Raw genomic sequence first — 22853 nt, 5'->3', positions numbered from 1 at the left:
GTAAATTTGATTCCTTTTTTTCAAATAAGAAAATGTAGTTTTTCGAAAATTGTTAATAGTTAAATAGAATTTGATTCATTGGCAACATATATTAAAACAACGAATTTTCAGATGTAATGGATTTGGTAAACCATTTAGAGGGGCCAAATTAAGGGTTTTAAGACTCTCAATTCTTCAATTGTGTTTCAAATCTTTTGGATTTTGAACCATGTATAAGAAGCTAAAATCCGTCAGAATTTTGTTTACGATTTTTCGACCAATTCTTAACGAAATTTGAATTTGCCGAAAATCAGTCGGAAATTTCTAGTTGATAAAATTCATCAAAAATCGCTCGGAAAATCATCATAATACTAGTGTTGATGTGTCAAGCAACAATTATCATTTTATCAAGATAAGATCCTATTTATAAAATAAATTAAGAAAAAGGTCAGATTTCATAAATGGTTCATTAAACTCTATTAGATTTTAATCTACCTTTCAAATTTTTTTATTTATAATACATAAAACAAAATAAAAATCAAATTTTAATAATAGATATCTTTACAAAACCTTTTGCCTTTTTTTTTTTACCTTATCACCGTTTGACATACAGACATAGTATATATAAACACAAGCACATATCAATCATATATACTCTTGAACAAATATCAATCAAATCATCCACCATATACAAGCAAAAATGGTCACAAAAACAAAAACAATGTCTCTATCATTGACACTCCTCCTCTTCATCCTTGTATCTACCGTCTCCGTAACCTCAACACAAAGAAACCTCTCTCCAGCGGCTGAAAACAAAGGAGTATGGTGCGTGGCGAATAATAAAGCGACAGATGAGCAGCTACAAGCGAATATAGACTGGTGTTGCAGCTACGAAGGAGGATTCCGCGATTGTACACCGATCAATCCTGGTGGAGTTTGCTATGAACCAAATACTCTAAGAGACCACGCGTCGTACGTAATGAATTTGTATTACCAGAATCTTGGCTCCACCAAAGACCAATGCACTTTCAACGGTACTGGCACCCAGGTTCGTAAAGACCCAAGCCATGGCGCGTGTATTTTCATATCTTATTAATATATACATATATGATGTATATGTGTGGTAAATTATTAAGCCGAATCTTCAAATAAGTTGAAAATACTATGTATGCATCAAATTTCTCTAATCTATATATAAGTTAATATGTAACTATTGGAGTATATTAATTCTCAACTTATAGAATATCTCCATATTTCTCAAATGTTGTTGATGAATCATTTTAAGTACATCTCGATCGATACTTGTATTAATGGCTAAGAACTTCATAAACGCAACTCATGAGATGAACCTACATATATCTTGAAAGAGCTTTTCAAAGATGTGTAGGTGATTATACACATTAAACTTGATGCAAATAGGAAAGATTCTTCTTGCTGGACTCTGACAAAAAAAAACAGAGGCTAAAATTTCGATTAATCCTATGAAAAAGAAGTTGTGGAATCTTCAAACTAGCACGACGACCAGAGTATTCCCTTGGAAAGGAGCACACGTTGTGGCTTATCGATTAGAGATAAGTGGACTGATAGTTGAATTACATTGCAGTTACGTGGATGTGACCAAAAAAATGTCTAGAAAGTTGAATTACATTGTCAGTTACGAGGATGTGACAAAAAAAGAGTCAAGAAAGTTGAAAATGACATTGTCAGTTACATTGCTAGAAAATGTGATTTCTTAAATGATGCATTAAACGATATTGGATTTTCTTCTATATATACATGACACTACAAGACAAACAAATGAGAGAATATTACATATTTTTGCATTAATTATTACAAAACCTTATTTTCTTCTTATTACCGTTTCATTTATTGTATATATAGACACAAACACATAAAATGTTTACTCTATAAACAAATATCAATCTACGTACGTATAAGCAATAATGGTCACAAAAACGATATCTCTACCATTGACGCTCTTCTTCTTCCTCCTCGTATCCACCGTATCTGTGAACGCCACACTAAGAAACCTCTCGCGGGCGGCTGAAAACAAAGGAGTATGGTGCATAGCGAATGACAAAGGGACAGATAAGCAATTACAAGCGAATATAGATTGGGTTTGCAGCGACGAAGGAGGATTCCGTGACTGTGGAGCGATCAATCCCGGTGGACCTTGCTTTGAACCAAACACGGTAAGAGACCACGCGTCGTTCGCAATGAACTTGTATTACCAGAACCTTGGTGCCACCAAGGCACAATGCAATTTCCATAACACTGGCATTGAAGTTTATACCGACCCAAGCCATGGCTCGTGTGTATACGTATCTTATTAGCATTTTAATTTCCGGTTAACATGTATGTGTGGGAACTTGTTTGGCCGAAACTCCAGTTAAATAAGTTGAAAAAGAATCTATCCATCAGTTTTCTCTAATTAATCTCTATATATATAAGTTAATTTCATTATACAAGAGTCTAATTTTGTCATCGGGCCGGCCATAAGGCCAAGCCGGCAAAGCATAGGCTTGCAGCCGCTAATAGTATCGCTTAGTTTCGGCCAAATTAAAGATAAGTTCTTGTGGTTAAAAATTCAATGGTTGTATCACCTGTATATGAATTTGAACTTTGAGAACGGCGTAAACAAATTTTTTTTTTTTAGCAACAAAATCATTAAATAGGACCGGCTTGTATAGCCTTGTGAAACTCTGGACCGGCTTTGTTTGTCATTATGTCAGTTTGAACATAGTGAGGTTACAAACGTCCAATAGAAGAGATTATATGATGACGAAAACAATTAATGTCTTAATGTTTTGGTGAAAATATATACAATTTTCTATGTGGTAGGTAGGCTAGCACTATGAGATAGTATAACAATGCTTTAACAACTCTAATTCAAAGACAAAATGTCAAAAACATCGCTCAAGAGTACTTAATCAGCGTCAAACCTCCTCATCTCTGTAGATTAGGGGTCGCAATATTAATTATATAGGTAGGCTAGCAATATAAGATGGTATAACAATGCTTTAACAATTCTAATTAAAAGACAAAAACATCGCTCAAGAATACTTAATCAGCGCCAAACCTCCTTATCTCTATAAATTAGGGGTCTCAATATTACATAAAGACTTTTCATCAAGAATTCAGCATCAATCTCATTCACATTTAAACTAGGACTTTGGTCTTTGTGTAAGCACCAAAGCGTACGTCTTTCATCATCATTGAACCTCCTCTACTTTGAAATCGGACCTTTATCTCAACACATATATATATATATATATATATATATATATATATATATATATATATATATTTCTACGAAGTCAACCTTCTGTCTACTTAGGGCATTGTCAATGACTTCTCATAATGTTTGGAGGCCCATGGGAATTTGCAATGATCAACTTTCGAAATTCCTACTTCTTATGTTGGTCCATTTCTTAGTTGTAACCGGGGGATAGTAAAATTATTTTTGTCAACAATCTTATTTTCTGGTGAACTTAGCAAATATCGTTTTGATATAAAATTTCAAGTTGCATGACGCGCTTTCACCTAAAGTCACACATTCGTATGTAATGTTCTCTAAATGTAACTCACTTAATATATTCATAGGTGTCTTTTTTTCAAAAAAAAATATAGGTTTCATAGAGGCATACATTACATTCTAACCAAACAATGACTACCCCACCAATTCAATCTTGTTCAAATCCGTAACTAAAATGTTTTAAAGTAGCTTATAAATGTTTATTTTTTCATTAAAATAAATATTTGAGTTAGTTGTATATAGTTATTTATAACTCATCAATTTTTAAAAATTATATCCATAACTGAAAGATATCTAGTTAAATATGATATATCAAAAGATCTACAAAATGATTATAATAAGAAATATATCATAATATTTTTAATGGAATAATCTTTAGAGAGTACTTTTTTTTAATGTATTACTTCTTCTAATTATCTCTCCCTAGTATATATATACATGCCCTTGCACGAAAAGATAACACATAAAAACTATTGAATCCTTTACCATTTCCAATGTCGTCGTTGCAACTTTTAACACTTCTTCTTCTCGTATCAACTGTCGCTATCCCCGTCGTGACTTGCAGACAATGGTGCATGGCGATGCCTGGTACCTCAGATGAGCAGTTACAAGCCAACATTGATTTTGGTTGCAGCAACGGCGTCGATTGTACACCGATCCAACCTGGTGGAACTTGCTATGACCCTAACACGTTATTCGACCATGCGTCGTATGTCATGAACGCTTATTATCAAAGCCATGGGCGTATCGAAGATGCTTGTAGGTTCGACCGTACTGGCTGTTTTACTTTTGCCGATCCAAGTAATGGCTCGTGTATCTACTACACTTAAAAAAAAAAAGAAAACTCTTTGTGAGTGTATTAAGATTGTGCTATTGATTGTTTATTTTGAATATGTATTTTATTTTGGTATAGTGTATACCCAAACTAAATTATAAATATAAAAAATTGCATATGAAAATTGCGATTTTAATGGAATAATTTATAGAGAGTTATTTTGTTGATTTATTAAATCTTCTAGTTCTCTCTCGTCAAGTCCTTTCCCAAATAAGTACAAAAGTAGCGAGAGAGAATCTAGTCTTGTGTGGAAAAGTCTTTTTGTATATTTTCCATGTAACTGCAATAACGTAAGCAACAAATTAAAGAAAACTTTCTCAATACGTAATTTCCATATCATCGTGATTCCATAATCACAGCCCTTGAAATCTTTGGTTATAGCTCTAGATGATTCTCCATTGTATCTCTATATAAGAAACCTTGTAAGCACATTGAACGATAAACAAAACATTCTTACAAAATACATATTAACATTTCTTTATTTCTCATTCAATGTTGTCGCAGCTTCTAACGCTCTTTCTTCTTCTATCTGCTGTTGCGATCCCTGTCGTGACTAGCAGACAATGGTGCATGGCCATGCCGACTGCAAGAGACGAACAATTACAAGCTAATATTGATTTTGCTTGTAGCCAGAATGTTGACTGTACACCGATCCAACCTGGTGGAACTTGCTATGACCCTAACACGTTATTCAACCATGCGTCGTTTGCCATGAACGCTTATTATCAAAGCCATGGTCGTACCGAAGATGCTTGTAGGTTCGACCGTACCGGTTGTTTTGTTTTTATCGACCCAAGTAATGGCTCATGTGTCTACTACACTTAAAGAAGTTTTTTCCGGATTGCGTTACGTACTAATTATTGATTTCCGGATTGTTTATTTTCGGATGTTTGTATTCCCAAACTAAAGTATTTTGATATAATGATTGTTCTGTTTACGCTTCAATGTCGTAGTGATCTGATATATATATATATATATATATATATATATATATATATATTTGTAATGTGTTTATTAAGAAATGAGAATATGAGATGGTGGTGGAATAATGTCAATTATTGTTGAAACATGTCAAGCATGACAAACAAATACTAGGGGATAGATAAATTGACGCCAAGAAGAGATTGTATTCGTACAACAAATTCACATGGTTTCATCTATGATATGTAAACATTTCTCTAACCATCTTTGATCGTTGTCAAGGGTCTACAAAACAAAGTTATTTGTAAATTTCCTATATTCACAAGAAATTTTATAATTTGGCTATACAATCTGTCATTAAGTTACTAGATCAACTTTCTTTTGTTATTACGCCAATATATATGCAACGAATTTCTAGATCACATGTTAGTAGATCAACTTTTATATACGAGTGAATAACTGGAACAGCATATATACTAGTTTCCTGTAAATTGAACTGGCTAGTAAAAAATATATATACAAAACTCATCAAACAAATTGGAACTTAAAAAATGAACAAATGGGAAAACTTTTTGGTGCAGGGAAGTTCTTTCTAATTTTTCCTCTCTTTTTTTTTTCTTGGCATCAACTTTTGCTTTAAGATATGTAATAACTAAAGAAATTCCATAAATTTGGAATTGAATATTTGAATTTTCTGTTTTTCTTTGACCAACAAAAATAAAAATTCTGTTTCCCTTTTTTTAACTTAAAATTTGGGTGAAATTTTTTTTTTTTTTTAAATTAGGGTAAATCTGCAAGACGCACGTAGCTGACAAAGTTTCTGTTTAGTTTCCGTACTTGGGATAATTTATCAATCTGCTGCAAAAGTAACCAACATAGATTTGAAGAAGAAAACATCAAAACCTTGAGATCCATGTCTCGAGAGAGGATCAAACGTGAATTACCTCCCGTTCAAGAGGTACCACTACTCGCATCTGCTTTCCTTCTTCTTCTCAAATTTGGTTAATTTCACTCGATTAGAGATAACACAGATCCTTATGTTTTTGATTAATTCTTAAAGCATATTGATAAATTGCGGAAAGTGGTAGAGGAAGGCAATTACTATGGAGCTTTGCAGATGTATAAATCTATCAGTGCAAGGTTCGTTAGCTCCATTCCTTTTGCTTATTGCTTGATTCTGCATTGACCCTTTTTTGAATTCTGGTAATTGGTTAAAAAAATTGGATTTTTCATTATCAATTCGCAGATATTTGTTTCTTCTTATTTGGTTCATACATATGTTCGGATTGATAAAGGATTAGCCTTTTTGGTTTTGCAGATATGTCACGGCTCAGAGATTCTCTGAAGCTCTTGATATCCTCTTTTCAGGGGCTTGCATTGAACTAGAACACGGCCTGGTTTGTTTCCTTTCCTTCTATATTATTCTTTATGCATATAGTTGTACTTGGAATCTGGAGGGACATGTAATCAAAAACTTTAACAAGGCAGAATCTTTGTTTCTTCTTGTGCACTTTTGTTCAGTTTGGTTGAGGTAATTTCTTATTAAAACAGAAATTTTGCAGGTGAATTGTGGGGCGGACCTTGCTATTTTGTTTGTCGATACACTAGTTAAAGCCAAGTCTCCTTGCAACGATGAAGCTCTTGGTTTGTTCGAATTCACATATAATTGCTTCGACCTATTGCAGTTTTCGGTTATACTGAAATATTTCCGTCAGATCGTATCAGGTGTATTTTCAAATTGTTTCCTCGGGTTCCTGTACCACCTCATTTGGTAGATGTGAGTGACGATGAAGATGTCCAAAATCTTCAAGAATCTCTTGGGGAAGCCAGATCACGAGTAGAAAACTTGACTTCGTTCTTGAGAGCTGCTATAAAGTAAGCCAGAGCAGGTGTAGTATTTCACTTATTCAACTGGTATTGTCCATGGTTTTCATAGTGCTGTTTCTTCTTTCTTTTAGATGGTCTGCAGAGTTTGGAGGCCCACGTACTGGCTATCCTGAGTTGCATGCTATGCTGGGTGATTATCTCTACACCGAGTGTCCTGAACTTGTAATCCTCTTGTAGCCATTTTTTATTGTAAAGTTATACATTTCATCTTTCTTCATTAAATCGATTTTTAATATATTTCTCGCAGGATATGGTCCGGATATCCCGACATTTTGTTAGAGCTGAGGACCCTGAGAAGTTTGCATCTATGCTGGTCAACTTTATGGGAAGGGTCAGTCTCTTCGTTTCTAGTTGTCTCATCTCTTGATTTCTATATTAGTCATTACTTTCAGTGTAGAGTAGTTTTTGCACTGGGATAGAAATTCAAGAAATTTCTGGATTTCAATGTAACCTCTCGTGGCCAAAAATATGTGTTTTCTTACTTGAATACTACTTTACAGTGTTATCCCGGAGAAGATGACCTCGCAATTGCAAGAGCAGTTCTCATGTAAGTTCATGCTTTATAATTGGATACAGAGATATCAGAATTTGAAAGGAACTAAAGAGATTGATTTTTCTTTTTTTGCATGATAGGTACTTATCTATGGGTAACATGAAAGATGCAAACTTTATGATGGATGAGATTAAGAAACAAGCGGAGACAAAATATCCCGAGCTTTCAGAATCAGACCTTATCCAATTTATCTCATATCTTCTGGAAACGTTAGTTACCTACTTAGATCTTCTTCTTCCCTTAGTCTTTTCTGCTCGTTGTTGTTTACCTAAAGAAATTTGTTACCCAATACAGGTTGCAGAGGGATGCGTTGCCTCTTTTCAATATGTTAAGAGTAAAATATAAGTCAAGCATAGATAGAGATCAGCTGCTTAACGAGGTATACAGTTGTTAGTTACTGGTCCCTAGTTTCTTCAACAATATGCAACCTTTTTGTTTGGTCTCTACATGTTTTGACCCTTGTTGATTCGATATGTTTCTCTTTCACTTCTGATGAAAACCCGGAAATATTTTTTGAAGTTGCTGGACGAGATTGCAGAGAGGTTTTACGGTGTGCAGCGTAAGAATCCTTTGCAAGGAATGTTTGGAGACATCTTCAAGGTAAATTAAATCGCTAAATATACATGATCTGCATATATCTCATGTCTTGAAGTAACCATGTCAACTCTCTTTGTAGATGATGGGCTGAGGAAGGAGTTTGAAGAAACAAGAATACTTTTTTTGTTGTCCTTTTTGATTTGTATTTGGCAATGTACTTAATAATGGATAGCTCTGGAGAATTCTCCAGATCATAAGTTATTTCTCTTTTCCTCAAGTGGGTGAAAGAGTTTTGTTCTTTGTAACATTTTACATTTGTTTGTCTTTACTATATTAATTCAGGATATATAAAAATTAAACTTCAATTTACATTACTGTCAAACTAAACCTCAGACAGTTTGTGTTTGGGAAGAATAGCAAATGTTTCTCTAGACTTAAAGCCACTCGCCGATTTTTAGTGTCGTTGTACTTGAGACATAATGTGAGAGTTGTGCACCCACGAAACGAAACAAGAAGTATTACAGAGCATCAGGAATCTCGAACAACATTTGAAGAAGAGAAGCAAGTACAGAGCCTTGACATGGTTGTGGCTTTAAGCAAGTTAGACTGTGCTGCATCTAGCAATGAATCAGCTTCAAGGGCTTTCTCGAAACAGGACTTAGCTCCTTCCCATCTGCGTTCAGCCACAAACACAAGTCCAAGGTTGTTGTATGCAGGTGCATAACCCGGTTTGAGTTCCAACGCCTTTGAGAACATTGCCTTGGAGACTTCGTACTGCTTTTTCTGTCTGTAGAGGTTCCCGAGGTTAGAGAATATCGCGTGAGCTTGATCCTCTGTTGACACGGCCAAGGCTCGTTTGTATACTTCCTCGGCTTCTGAATGTTCGTCTGATAACTGCAGCGAGATACCTAAAAGCCAACACATGAAATTAACATAAGAATTATGCAACGAACTTAAGATTGTGGAACCATCGATCTCCTAATGCTTAGAGCAATATGATTAATCTGCAAGCATTGATTTGAAGGTGGTGTTACCGAGATTTGACCATGCATAGCTACATTCTCTAGAACGACCAACTGCTGCCTTGATGTATTTTTGTGAGAGTTTATATTGTTGAGAACAGAGACTATGAAGACCGAGCTGATGCCACCGGACAGCATCTTCAGGATCCTCTGTTACTGCCTAATGTGAACAAAAGAGAATAATAAGATGAAAAGTTTTTTGATGTGACAATATCTCTCCATTATCTATTTGTGTAACCAAACCAGAAGTGCCAATGACTTATTGACTTATTTCAGGAAATCAGTCTTTCATCTATAGTCAAATCTCTTCAGTTTTCCTCCTATTATACCCAATTAGTTATTATTTGAATGCAACATCTGAAACTAACTTATTAAGCATCGAATCGCAGAAACGGTATACCTGCTTTAAGCTGTACACAGCCCGCTCTTCCATCTCTGTCAATTCATTTCGGTCAGCAACAAAGGCAGCTGCAATTTCATGCTGTGCCTTGTGAGCCATGGCAAGCCCTGCCCAAGCAATGGGAGGGTCAATTGGAACAGATTCTCCTTCTCTTATCACTGAAGCCATCTCGTTGCCAGCCCATGAAAGCTGGTCGCTTGCATTCTGAGACCTTTCTGCATCTTTGATTCGTTGGACAGCAACAGCAAATCTAGTAGCCATACAGTTGGGATCAAGCTTGGCTGCCTGAATAAAAAAAGGTCAAGTCAGTCAACCTTAACCAAGACTGCAGTGTAAGCCAAAGAGTTTACAGCCAGAATCTTTCTATCACACAACCAGGGTTACATTTTAAACAGCCACCATCAAGGTCAAATGGATCATTTGGACAGGGTATAATTAAGCTACACAAGTCTCTTTCTCCTATGCATCTTTAGTTGAATCTATGCCTATTGCAATAGAAACTGAAACATGGACACAAAACCACAAGTAAAATGTTTGGCAAAAACGAGAATATTCAGACCAAGGTTTTCTTCTAATCTATGATAAGAGGTAGATGTCCCCAACCCATTCAGAGGAACATCGTCCACCCTAGTCTTCCCAAGTTAACATATGAAGAATGGGTAGGATATGCAGGACTCCTGATACTTATTGTGCATTACTTTAGAAAAGGTGAAAAGGAAATCAACTACAAGAAACCCTTCTGTCTAAGATAAGGAAAACAATGAACAACCTCAAAACAAAGAAGTGAGCCAAGAGCACCTTCTCCAAACATTTGCTAGAGCTTCTGTGATCACCCATCATATAATATGAGTTAGCAAGATTCACCCACGCATGGGCAGACTTTGGATCTGATCTTAGAGCAGCCAAGAGACATTCCTTTGCGACATTCATAGGTGCCTTCTGATCTTCAGAAGTATCAGCACCACCATTAGCCCCGGCACCTGACATCAGTTGAAAACACATTCACAGGTTACCAGTGAATATACAGTTTACATAAGATAGATTTCCTCTACTTTTTCATGTGCGCTTTGCTTAGGCAAATTGAGAGGAGAAAACAATTTAGAGGTTCTCTGATAAGAAACAAACCAGCGACAGTTGAACTGTGTTTGCAGAGAAGCTCGGCAGCATAATTTATTAAAGCGGCAGGATGGTTATGGTCTTTCAGTACCAAATCTTGAAAACATTTTGCTGAAAGCTCCATATCGCCACTGGAAGACTTGTTCATTAGAGAGAAGTATCACGATAATAGTTAGACAATTGAGGGGAAGAAAACTCCTCACCTTTGAAGATAAGCAACTCCAAGGTTTGCAAGGCAATCATAATTGTCAGGAACAAGAGCCAACAAAGATGACAAAACTGATACAGCACTCTACAAATTAACAAAGCAAAACTATATCACAAAAGGAATCACACTGGTAATCAACCAACATGGTGAAGAATTTTACCATTAAACAACCAGCTTTGAGAAGCATTAAGCCAAGGGTATTCCACACGGCTGCCTGTCTAACATCTAACTTTATAGAATCCTTTAATTTTGAAAGAATTTCTTCAAGCTCTTCTCCCTCAAGCTCTTTAACAGAGTCAGTATCCCCAAAACCATCCAAAAGAAGACACTACAATGTTTCAAGTGTACAATGTTAAAACCTTCGTGTGAATTTTCAATAAAATAAGGAGCTCTCGAATACAAGACTTCAATATGAAATTTGGTTCAGACATAAAGGTCATCACCTGTCCGTGGTGAATTTGAACTAACAAGAGAAGTTCTGGCCGAGCAATTTCTGGCTCACAACCCAGTAAGATCTCTTCAGCCTTCTCATATTCTGGTATCGCCTAAAACCTTCTAGCAGTTAAAATCAATAAGATGATAGTTATTTTGAGACATATCAGGGTAGCCTCAGCTCAAGCCTACCTTTTGAGGTTGGCCCAATCGTTGGAACATTAGACCAAGAATAAAATGGGCATGAGCATTTTTAGGCATCTTCCTTGCAACATGAATCAACCCCTATAAGCAGAAAAGGGTAATCAGAATTTAATATAGAGCATCATCATCATGAAACATTAGACCAATAATCAAATGGGGTTAGCATTATGAAATTAAGAGCAACATCATCATTCTTTCTCCAAATGTTTAATGAAGAAAGCAATGTTCTTGGCAACTTTATGAAATCCTAGTCCCCATCTAAGTCTTAAATGTTGGTTACCTCAATATGACTTTAATGATCGGCTTATTTCTGGAAAGGGGTTGAACTTTTTGGCGTAAGAAAAACCATGTTCAATTAAAAATGATACCAAGGGTATTTTGATCAGGTCATCCGCAAAAAAGACCAAGCAAACTTTGTAACATAACTATGAGACAATAAACTCACCATTTTGAGGTTACTGATTTTTTCTTCCCGGGATGCAGGGACCCCTTGATTAGCCTGATCACCATCTGCATCAAGTCCACAATCAGAGGAAGGCTCAATCTTACTTCTCGAGCGGCATTTTCCGACCTTGCTGATCTTTTTGGCTTCTACTTCTCCTGGTTCCACATCCTTGCACGGTAATGTATCTCCCTCTTGATGACTTTCCTCGTTAGTCAACCTACAAACACACAAATGAATTCATTGGTGTTAAGACCTTTTTGGGCATACGAACCCAAACAAAACTACACAAACTGAACGTTCCAACTCTTATCAGTTATCAGCTGGTTGACCATTTCACTCAATAAATAGACTTTAGTTTGCCACATCTTTCCCATATCTCTAGCTCAGCCCAACTTGACATAATTGTACAAGAATTTAAGAACCCTAAAGAATTAATCTTTCAAGATAAACTCTCTGAGCTTCTCCTACCCAAAGCAATAAGAATCAACGATATCCAAAGTCTCGATTTTTAGATTTACGGCATGAGAAGACAACTATTTTTTAATGTTTTCTTCCGAACAGAGGAAAAAAATCTCAGCTAAAAAACAAAGTTAGTCGAAAGCAATAGAAAGAAGAAAGTAAACACACACAACTCTGTAGAAGCAGAAATGGATACCTAGTGATGGGAGGAGCAGGGATTTGAATGGATGAGTCAAGATCGTCATTCTCAGGAGGATTGAAGTTGAGGTCAGCTAAAACTACAAGCTTAGGAGGTCGAGCAGTGGTAGGAGAGTCAGCGGTCATGGGTTCGTATTTGACGGCGATCGTCTCCGGCCGGTCCATCGATGGTTCGGAAAGTAAAGTTGAGCACAAGAAAAATTATTAAAAACAAAAACAAATGAAGAGACTGTTTGGCAACGAGGATTGGTCTGTCCTTTGGTTGCTCTACACTAATCTACCGACCGAAGAAAGATGTTTTTATTTATTTTTAAATCTGAATATAATTTAATAAGCAATTTATTTTGTAACTTTAGTCGATTTCTTTGTTTTTCTATTTATATGAACAATATTCATTATAATTTTTTTAAGAATATTCACAAGAGTGATATAATGTGTTATAGGGAAAATGAAGAGGAGCTGACGTGGATAGATGATGAAAGATGATTGGCTGAGAGGTGAAATATGAGTTGGCAGCTGTTGATTGGTGCGTTGGTTGAAGGAGAAGAGGACGTGAAGCTATAAACAGAGTTTAAGATCATTTGAAGGAATTTAATCAGAGAATTGTTTTGGTATCTTTTTCTTAGAATTTCTTGTGTTGTGTGACAATGGTGGACTCATTGTTGGCTAGAGTTTCTTGTGAACTCAGCAGATGAGATTTGGATCCGCGTTTCATGAACGTTAATTCAATTTGTGTTTGATTTTCAAGTTATCGATTGAATTGCAGTTTATCTGCATCATAATAATAAGTCAAAACAAAAATTAACTATTTTTGTCGATGTCAATTTCCTTATTACCAATTTTCTCGTCCAAGCCAAACAATAACAAAGACCAACGGGAGACTTTTAGAATGTAACGAAAATCCATCAGAAAATTAGAACACACTAAAAGATATCAGTACAAAGACAACACACAAATAAACAAGAGCGAAACACATGAAAATATAAACATCTCATGTTTATCCACCATCCAAATCCCATACATATATATATATAGAAAGTGAGGAAAGCATCGTAAGCTTACACAAACACAAGAAACTGATAAGAGAATCCCCTCATCATCACTCATCACTGAGTTGCAGAAATCCCAAACTCGGGAAGGATCCAACCATTGTCCATGGCATGACTAGCATACATCTCAAACTTCTCTTTCGCATTCGGTATATCAAGCGACAAGTCATCCAGGCTGTCTTTAACACGAACAAACCCTTTCGTCATCTGGTTAGTTGTAATTAATCCTTCACCAAAACACTCCTCAAGTAGATTCAGTAACCGATCATTCTGCTTCTCCATTGCCATCACCAAAGCTTTCTTCACTACTTCGTGGTTGAAAAACGGCATCCCTAGATCGCGGATACATTGACAAGCTTCTGATGTTACTCCTCCTGTTTCATATTCTTCTAGAAGTTTCGAGATTTTGTCCTTTGCATCTTCCACTATCCAGCCTGTTCCACCGCCCCAGCTTCTCAGAAGTCTCTCTCCTGCGTGTCTGGCAGAGATAAGAGACCTGGCTGAGCGGACTGTTTCAGTTCCGGTTGATATTGGAGGTAGCTTGGTTGAGATCTCTTCAAGGTTAAGTGGAGCTAAGACGTCGTCGATCACAGCTCTAGCCAAAAACAGAGCAAGTTCGTTTGATGCGTCCATGATGTCTAAAGCTGTGTCTTCTGCGGATTCCAGGAGCATAATGAAACCGTTTATGAAATCTTCGGTTGAGAATAACTCCATGTGTAGAGCAGAAAGAAGAACTGAAGCCATTTCTTTTTCTCTGTTTTTCCTATCTAGAGCAAGAGTTATGAGCCTCTTCAGAAACACAGGGTTATATTCAGGTGTCCCTAAATCTTGAAGACTGCAGATTAGCTCAGGAATGTCATCTGATAAGAAATATTCCTGAATTATGTTCACTGTATCCTTCTTGTACTGTCTTAGCTTTCCGTCTTGACTCGATTTCCCTCCATCTTGATCAGAGGTAACCTTAAATGAATCATCGAGCCAACCTCCAGAAATAGCCTTTGGAACTATCGAATCAAACAGCTTTTTGGCAGATGGGATATCAAGAGCAAGGTCATCGAGACTCTCTGCTACTCGGAAGAATCCCTTCACCATTTGACTCGAACTGATCAGACCTTCTTCAGCAGCTTCGTTTAACAGCTTTAGTATAAGTGGCTCAGAGGTTTGAGATTCCATAGCCAGAACCAAAGCCCTCTTCACGACCTCATGATGGAAAAACGAGACACCTAGTTCCCTGATGCATCTACAAGCTTCGTATGTGTCTCCGTTTTCCACGTATTCCTTCAAGATTTCAGATATTTTTTTCTTTGTTTCTTCTACTGTAGTGTGAGTACTACCTCCCCATTTCTTCTCCACTAGTTCTGCATGGTGAGGAGCTGAGAGATAGCTCTTTTCTGCAGTTACAATTACCTGAAACCCTTTGGAAGATTCTGGAAGTATTTTCTTAGATCTAGCCACGAAAATCGGGGGGAGAATTTCGTCAACGATGGCCCGTGCAATAAACAATGCAAGGACATTAACAGCATCAAGGATGTCCACAGCAAGGTCATCAACAGATCTGAGAAGTCTAATAAATCCATCCCTAATTTGATCAGGTAAAATGACATCAGCATACAATGCAGAGAGTAGCACCGAAGCCATTTCCTTCTCCTTATCGTGCCTGTCCATGGCCATAGAAACTAGTCGCTTGGTGAAGTAAGGATGATATTCACTTGAACCAAGTTCTCTGAGGTCAGCTGCCGCCACTTTCACATCCCCGGTGCTAAAGTATTCCTCAATGATGGAAACTACAGCCTTTTTGTAATCATCCAACGGGTCTGATACAGGTGAATCAACAAGTCCATCATATGCGTCCTGTTAAATTGAGTATATGAATCACAAACGCATAAATCAAACTACTAGTAAAGGAAAGAATCAGCTGATGCTAGATACAATTCCTAAAAAACAAGAAAAGTATCCAACACAAAACAAAAGGCGCAAATACCTCTCCACTATCATAATTGGGATCATTCTTGTCAATACAGGAGTCACCCTCATCAGTGTCAAGAAGCTTTCCCCAAGTTCCTTTTCCACCAGCACCATCTGCAGATATCATAAATACATGAGTAAACCATATATCACCTGATCTCTTTTACTGAAAACTAAAGTCTAGAAACTGCTTTCATTCAAGCAAATTTGAAAGGGAGCTGATAAATACTCATATCACTCACTACAAAGGATTTGTTTGCTACAAGGAAACAAGCAAAAAAGGTTCAAGAAAGTTTTATACCCTTCTTTACACGGATATGCTTCCCTGAGTGAGTCCGTCGCACATGCCTATTAGGAAACCCAGCTACTGGTCCTTTGCCACCAGTGGGAGACTTAATGTTCAAATCAGCAAACAGAGTATGAGATTTGGGCGATGATGACAAACTTCCAGAATTCTGAGTTGCTATTTCAAGCTTTTTCCACTGTCCATCAGTCAAAATTCCCTCACCCGATGCCATCTATAACAGTAAAACAATCACTAACTCATAAATCAAATATAGAAAGAACCTCATAATCACTGAAACTAAACCAACAAAAAAAACTCTTCCTTTTCCCCCAAAACCCTATTAATGATCATGAGAAATTTGTATCCCAACGAAAGTTCTTACCTTTCGCAGTAAATATGAAACCCATAGACACTGTGAATCACAAGAACACACAAGTGATATTTTCTACACGAGAGACCTTAAACACTCCAAAATCGATTAAGTAAACAAAACAACACAAAGAAGTATGTATACAACTATAGAAATAAATAAAAATCTAATCTTTGAGACCTGTGATCGCAAGAATCCAATTCCAAATCGTGAAACAAAGTCGTCTTCTTTACTGCTTGGCTCGGATCTCGAGCCAAGACAGGAAAGATAAGGAATCGGATCTCCAGCACCGGAAAAAACGACCGGAAAGTATCAACGTCGAGTGAACAACGATTGTAGATAACTATCAAGAGAGTCGCAAAGATTCAAAAAGTCACCGATTCCCAGACAACGACGAGAGAGGAAATGGATGAGGATCGCCAAAAATAAAATAAAACACAACAATAAAATAAAGTTTAGTGGATTGTCCCGTTTATATATGATGGTACACGTCATCAACGAAATACGTGGAGGGTTTAGATATTTCCTTCTTTTTAATTTAGCCTCCGATTTTTAAAAGATTTTGGTCCATAACGATTGGGCTGTATTGGGTGGTTCGGCCCATTTAATTTTATATTTTGGGCTGGATAAATTAAAAGTTTTAAGCTTCATGGAATCATTAGATCATGGCATCATGTTTATATAGTTTTATACTTTTAATACAGATATGGATATTGTATTTTATGTATTTTAGAAAATAAATTATCCGATTTGAAGATTATGATTTAATTAAATCAAGATTATTTTGTTATTTAAGTGAGTGTACAATGTGTATGGAATTATTAATTCTGAGAACACTGATAATGAGTAGAGAAGTTGGCAAGTAGTTTTCAAGCAAAACCGGTCACATGCCTTTTGTCTCTATTTTCTGATCCGACGGTTCTCTTTATATCTACCACCTTAAATCTAATCCAACGACTCTAATTTTTTTTATAGAAACGTCAATTCTCTCCTTTGTCAAAGTTGAATACTTGAATTGATTTCGTATGGAAGAAAAAAACATGTACTGGTGAGCATTTGGTTTAAATAGTAATTTGTTTAGTTTGATTATCCAAAAATAATCAAGTTTCAGTTTGATAAGCCAATGTAGTCAATAATTAAAATGGTTGAATTAAATATTATCATACTCTTTGATTACTTACTTGCTTTAGTTAAATGCGGTCAATTTTTTCTGTATTCTATGAATCATTGAAAAAAGTAATGAAAAATGTATAGATTATACTACATAGTTTAGCTTTTCAGCGTTGAGAATATTCTGAAGAAAAGAAAAAAATTAATGTCGGTTCTTCACGTACGAGAACAGAATCATATACTACTAATCGAATGAATGTCCAAAAGTGTCTGAAATGTAGTAAGAAAATTGTCATTAATCGTTTACTGCAGTTTATGTACCAAAATACACAAATTGCTAGTTAAATTTATAAAATGATTTGTTACAAAAAAAGTAATAAAAATCACTAGACCAAAACCCATGAATCATGAATCCATATTTTGGCCGTAGTTAAAATTCATCAACATAAATGGCTCTAACAAAATAAAAATGTCGGCGAGACTTAAATAATCGAATAGTTTGATAAAGTTCTTAAAGACATTGTTCTTTTTAAAGTGTGGAGGAGGATATATAGTGATGCAAATACTTCCCATGTGCATTGATTGTCAACACATTTTATACCAGCCAAACCATGGTTGTATGCTGCCTCCGCCCATGGATATGAATATACTACTACTCTTTAAAAAAGATATGAATTTATGAAAATTATAAGTGTAAAATTTAATAAAAGATTGGACTCAAGCACATGGTTCAGTGGTCCCAAAATCAAACCTCTATGGGCCAGTGTCGGCTCAGTTCTCATATTCTATTGTTTTTGGTGGGTCTCTTCTCTTATTCTTTTCCCTTTCCCTGCAAACAAATATATTTTTGAGACACCAAAAGAAAATCATTTTGTAAGAAGATAATAACTAACACTCTAAAACTAAACTTATCAAATAATTTAAAGTGTATCAATATCATATTGTTACTTTTAGTTATCAAAATATGGTTTGTAGAAAGCAGAAACACTAAAGTCTTGAAATGTAATACTATAGCATGAGCTTTAACAAAAAAGAAAAAGAAAAAATCAGTTAAATTGAGCTAACTGTTAGAGTGAGTGTTAGGCTAATGATAATACTCAACCGTTAAAACGTAAAAGTAATAGTAATAAAGGTAGTACAAAATTAAACCGTAGTCCGTAGTATTAAATATTACTAGTACTAAAGTACATTACTAACACAGTCCTAATCACCAACATTCATCTTTAAGTTCATTGAGATTTTAATTACGAGTTCTGTGTTTTTTTCTTTAAGCCACGTGACTCATTCCTAAGCGTTACCTGAATGTTGTAAACAGTATTAATGGCTATCGGTTTGATCTTTAATTATTAGAACTGTTGAGACAATTACATTTGTAATGATGAGTTAATATTACTCCTTCTGTTTTTAAAGTTTTTGTGATTTTTACATTTCCAAAAAATTATTTATATTTCATTTCATTAAGATTTACATGATATATTTGATTAATATGATTATATCAGAAAATGATACAGTATATACATTAATTTTAATTAGGAAAATTTAAAACATTCATTTTTGTAAAACAAAAAAGTCTTAAACGGGGAGGGAACAAATGTTGAATGCATCCGAGAGTGAAGGTTTGGCTTTCGGTATTGAAATCTTGAAACTTTAGTCATTTCAAAATAACGAGTTCAAATGCAAGGATTAGTTAATTTGAATGGAAATGTCTCAATTTATTTTCTGGTTTGGTTATGGTTCATTTTGTTTTTTGTGGTTTGTTGATGATATAATTTCTTAACACATTTTTTCACTATTTCTAAATGATTCCATTCTCAGTTTCTCACACCAAAATTATTTTCATATATAAGAAGAGGAAAAAGGTAAAGCAATGTGGGTCCAATTAACGTCAAGTTGCATGCGCAATAAATCACCCGAAGTGTTCATATGCTATATAGCCTCTATCTTTGCTTTGTCTTTCTCCCTTCACTCATATGTTTCTTCCTAATTCTCCTATTATACCTTAAATATTATCAAAAACAAAAAGCCCAATAGACACAATGCTAAATTCTCCGTATCTATCCTTCACACTTATCTTTTTCTGCTGCATTTTATTCTCCGCTCTCACTTCGTCTTTGCCCGTTTCCGATCCTGAGCTCGTTGTCGAGGAAGTACACAGGTATATATTGAAACAAAAACTGTAAAACACACTCAAATGTTTCCTTAAATTATTGTTTCCAAGTTCTTTCTATTCAAGGCTAATTTCGATCTTGATCACAAACTCACTTGTTACTATATTGCTGCATTATATTAATAGCTATGACTTGTGTGAGTACACCTAATTACGTTTACGTACGTCATTACGTCAAGAATAATAAATGCTAATATATTGTTTGTTGGTTAATGCTTATAGGAAAATAAACGAGTCTATGTCAAGAAGGAAGCTAGGTTTCTTCTCGTGCGGGACTGGTAATCCAATCGATGATTGTTGGCGATGCGAGAAGGATTGGGAGAACAACCGAAAACGGCTAGCCGATTGCGGAATCGGTTTTGGCAAGAACGCTATTGGTGGTCGTGATGGTGAAATCTATGTGGTCACGGATCCAGGAAACGACGATCCTGTAAATCCTAAACCCGGAACACTAAGATACGCGGTAATTCAAGATGAACCGCTATGGATCATTTTTAAGCGAGACATGACGATCCAACTAAAAGAAGAACTCATCATGAATTCTTTCAAAACCCTAGACGGACGAGGAGCATCCGTACATATCTCCGGTGGGCCATGTATAACCATACAATATGTAACCAATATCATCATCCATGGTTTACACATACATGATTGCAAGCAAGGTGGAAATACTTACGTACGTGACTCACCAGAGCATTACGGATATAGAACGGTATCCGACGGTGACGGTGTGTCCATCTTCGGTGGGAGCCACGTGTGGGTTGATCATTGCTCGCTCTCGAATTGCAACGATGGGTTGATCGATGCGATTCGTGGTTCAACGGCTATAACGATCTCTAACAATTATTTGACGCATCATAACAAGGTTATGTTATTGGGACACAGTGATACGTACGTACAAGACAAGAACATGCAAGTCACTATCGCTTTTAACCATTTTGGAGAAGGCCTTGTCCAAAGAATGCCAAGGTATTTTATCAAAACATAATTTTTTTATTTAGTATACCTATATTTGTGGATGTGTGTCACCAACTATAAAAGTCAAGTATATTGTCGGTTGGACACTCTTAAAAGAAAATAACAAAGCCAAAATACAAATACTGCTTTAAATCTAAGATGGATCAACCGAAATAAGTATGCTGTCTAAATCAACTGAAAAATAGTTGGGTTAGTTGAGCTAACATTTTGCAATTATCTTACTCTTAGATGTCGAGCAATTTGGAGAGATAAAATTCTATAAGTTCCATAAGTAGAACATGAAAATTGATTCTAACAACCTAATGAAAAGTTATGTAAATATAGGTGTAGACATGGATATTTCCATGTGGTGAACAATGACTATACACATTGGGAAATGTATGCAATTGGAGGAAGTGCTAATCCTACAATCAACTCTCAAGGCAACCGTTTTCTTGCCCCTGATGACTCATCTAGCAAAGAGGTTCACCAATTTTTATTTATTCTTTAATATTAACCAAGTGCTATGTATCAAATTATGTCACTTGATTTTATTCAAAGTTCTAAGATTGTATGCTTATATATTTTGGGGTGGAGAATAGGTAACAAAGCACGAGGATGCGCCCGAAAACGAATGGAGAAATTGGAATTGGAGATCCGAAGGAGATCTAATGCTTAATGGTGCATTCTTCACCTATTCTGGCGCTGGACCAACTAAATCATCAAGCTATTCAAAAGCTTCGAGCCTAGCCGCGAGACCGTCCTCTCATGTTGGTGAGATAACTATAGCCTCGGGTGCACTCAGCTGCAAAAGGGGTTCCCATTGTTGACCATGCATACCCCACCAACGTGTATGTGTCGCATGTGTGTATATACGTACGTATAATATAATGAACCCAGCACTTGAAAGCTAATTATGTAATAATCTTGGTGGCAAAGTGAAGAAGTGTTTATTACACATTTTATCTGGCCGTTGTGTCGGCAGAGTTATTTCACTTGGTAAAACTTACTAGTTACTACTATAACTCTAAAAATTATACTTTTTCCCTTAGTGTACTATTGAGATAATACTAATAGTATACTATTGTGATACATATATATATATATATATATATGAATTAATTAGCAAGTCGTTTGAAATACTTCATACGTCTTAGAAAAAGTGTCATTTTAACTCATTGTACACATTTAAATCTCTCCGGCCGTTGCAAAAAGAATGTTGTTTTTGAGTTGTTTATTTTTTATAAAGGAATGTAGTTTTATAGATGTGACTTCTTAAACTGAATTCCATTTTTAATTACCTCTCATTTAAAACTAACTAGGTAAGAACATGTGTATTTATATTATTTAAATCTTATGTTATTTAATTTTACGAATAAAATTGTATTTATTTCATTCATGAATTTTGACTTATATATTTGCTGTTTTAATTTAAATTTTTGTAAAATATAAAATAATTTTTTGATGTTAAAATGCATATACTATATGTTTATATTGTTTAATTTTCAAATTAAAAACCACAATCCATTTAATATAAAAATCTTTATATAGAAGTTTTCTGATTTAAAAGTTTGACCTACTTAATTTTGGTAAGTTTAGTTAATAATAATAAGTAGTAAATGGAATTAAAAGTGCTTGACAAGATGAATAGTAGAATTAACTAAATAATAAAAAAAGATGAGAATAATTGTGGGTTTGACACATAAGCACCAAAAACTCTCTTTTAATATAGGGAGACTCACAAAAATGCCCCTTTTTTAATACCCCTTTTCAAAAATACTCCATTTGGCTGTCTATTTTTAAAAATACCCCTTTTTATGTATAAAATGACTAAATTACCCTTCTTTTAATAAAAGATATCACAAATATATAAGGAAATATAACAAAATTAGGTCCACAAAATACAAAATACTTTTTGGCGGGAAAAGTGATCCCGCAATTTTTCCCGCCAAAACACTTGTAAAAACTTGTAAAACCTTTAAAATACCTTGTAAAATTTTCCCGTAAAACTTTTTCCCGCCAAAAAATTTTCCCGCCAAAAAATTTTTTTTGCGGGAAAAGTGATTCCGCAATTTTTTTGGCGTTAAATTTTTGGCGGGAAAATTTTTCCCGCCAAAAATTTACAAGGTATTTTAAAGGTTTTTTACAAGGTATTCATAAGGTTTTACAATGTATTTTAAAAGGTTTTACAACGTATTTACAGATATTTATAAGATAT

At 35.3% G+C, this 22853-nt stretch overlaps 8 protein-coding genes across 10 annotated transcripts; 6 read left to right on the top strand and 2 right to left on the bottom strand.

The window, feature by feature from the left end:
* The first annotated feature begins 616 nt into the window (after positions 1 to 616).
* On the top strand, positions 617 to 1241 carry LOC9302616 (major pollen allergen Ole e 10). Its single transcript, XM_002866498.2, has one exon. It carries the CDS (start codon positions 680 to 682, stop codon positions 1073 to 1075), a length of 396 nt encoding a protein of 131 aa, XP_002866544.1. The 5' UTR covers positions 617 to 679; the 3' UTR covers positions 1076 to 1241.
* Positions 1242 to 1876: 635 nt separating this feature from the next.
* Positions 1877 to 2414, top strand: LOC9302615 (major pollen allergen Ole e 10). The gene has a single exon (XM_002866497.2). The coding sequence runs from the start codon at positions 1923 to 1925 to the stop codon at positions 2310 to 2312; it is 390 nt and encodes a 129-aa protein (XP_002866543.1). The 5' UTR covers positions 1877 to 1922; the 3' UTR covers positions 2313 to 2414.
* A 1548-nt stretch (positions 2415 to 3962) lies between these two features.
* Positions 3963 to 4407, top strand: LOC9302614 (major pollen allergen Ole e 10). Its single transcript, XM_021021715.1, has one exon. The coding sequence runs from the start codon at positions 4009 to 4011 to the stop codon at positions 4342 to 4344; it is 336 nt and encodes a 111-aa protein (XP_020877374.1). The 5' UTR covers positions 3963 to 4008; the 3' UTR covers positions 4345 to 4407.
* Positions 4408 to 4780: 373 nt separating this feature from the next.
* On the top strand, positions 4781 to 5294 carry LOC110225636 (major pollen allergen Ole e 10-like). Its single transcript, XM_021015433.1, has one exon. It carries the CDS (start codon positions 4842 to 4844, stop codon positions 5172 to 5174), a length of 333 nt encoding a protein of 110 aa, XP_020871092.1. The 5' UTR covers positions 4781 to 4841; the 3' UTR covers positions 5175 to 5294.
* A 772-nt stretch (positions 5295 to 6066) lies between these two features.
* LOC9300918 (Golgi to ER traffic protein 4 homolog) lies at positions 6067 to 8614 on the top strand. The gene is made up of 12 exons (XM_021036083.1): positions 6067 to 6228; positions 6331 to 6410; positions 6589 to 6667; positions 6833 to 6914; positions 6986 to 7145; positions 7229 to 7319; positions 7405 to 7488; positions 7658 to 7704; positions 7791 to 7919; positions 8005 to 8089; positions 8230 to 8310; positions 8387 to 8614. Exons 1-12 carry the CDS (start codon positions 6184 to 6186, stop codon positions 8396 to 8398), a joined length of 975 nt encoding a protein of 324 aa, XP_020891742.1. The 5' UTR covers positions 6067 to 6183; the 3' UTR covers positions 8399 to 8614.
* LOC9300917 (UDP-N-acetylglucosamine--peptide N-acetylglucosaminyltransferase 110 kDa subunit) lies at positions 8577 to 12996 on the bottom strand. Of its 2 annotated transcripts, XR_002334228.1 has the most exons (12): positions 12730 to 12935; positions 12075 to 12291; positions 11618 to 11710; positions 11437 to 11538; positions 11154 to 11321; positions 10989 to 11077; positions 10795 to 10916; positions 10468 to 10649; positions 9670 to 9954; positions 9282 to 9429; positions 8709 to 9155; positions 8577 to 8671 (listed from the first exon to the last, which is right to left on the bottom strand). XR_002334228.1 is itself a non-coding variant. In XM_021036063.1 (11 exons), exons 1-11 carry the CDS (start codon positions 12894 to 12896, stop codon positions 8776 to 8778), a joined length of 1953 nt encoding a protein of 650 aa, XP_020891722.1. In that variant the 5' UTR covers positions 12897 to 12996; the 3' UTR covers positions 8585 to 8775. The 2 variants fall into 2 exon arrangements, 1 of the variants encoding a protein (XP_020891722.1); XM_021036063.1 differs by having other exon boundaries at positions 8585 to 9155; positions 12730 to 12996.
* A 625-nt stretch (positions 12997 to 13621) lies between these two features.
* LOC9302613 (programmed cell death protein 4) lies at positions 13622 to 16845 on the bottom strand. Of its 2 annotated transcripts, XM_021036057.1 has the most exons (5): positions 16582 to 16845; positions 16414 to 16489; positions 16047 to 16263; positions 15762 to 15859; positions 13622 to 15631 (listed from the first exon to the last, which is right to left on the bottom strand). In XM_021036057.1, exons 3-5 carry the CDS (start codon positions 16261 to 16263, stop codon positions 13838 to 13840), a joined length of 2109 nt encoding a protein of 702 aa, XP_020891716.1. In that variant the 5' UTR covers positions 16414 to 16489; positions 16582 to 16845; the 3' UTR covers positions 13622 to 13837. The 2 variants fall into 2 exon arrangements, with proteins under 2 accessions (XP_020891716.1, XP_020891712.1); XM_021036053.1 differs by lacking the exon at positions 16414 to 16489.
* Positions 16846 to 19311: 2466 nt separating this feature from the next.
* On the top strand, positions 19312 to 21640 carry LOC9302612 (probable pectate lyase 22). Its single transcript, XM_002866494.2, has 4 exons — positions 19312 to 19666; positions 19901 to 20647; positions 20981 to 21119; positions 21238 to 21640. Exons 1-4 carry the CDS (start codon positions 19548 to 19550, stop codon positions 21463 to 21465), a joined length of 1233 nt encoding a protein of 410 aa, XP_002866540.1. The 5' UTR covers positions 19312 to 19547; the 3' UTR covers positions 21466 to 21640.
* The last annotated feature ends 1213 nt before the right edge of the window (positions 21641 to 22853 follow it).

Source organism: Arabidopsis lyrata (assembly GCF_000004255.2).
Source record: "Arabidopsis lyrata subsp. lyrata unplaced genomic scaffold ARALYscaffold_8, whole genome shotgun sequence".
NCBI classification, from domain to species: Eukaryota; Viridiplantae; Streptophyta; class Magnoliopsida; order Brassicales; family Brassicaceae; genus Arabidopsis; species Arabidopsis lyrata.
This window is presented reverse-complemented; position numbering and strand designations above follow the sequence as displayed.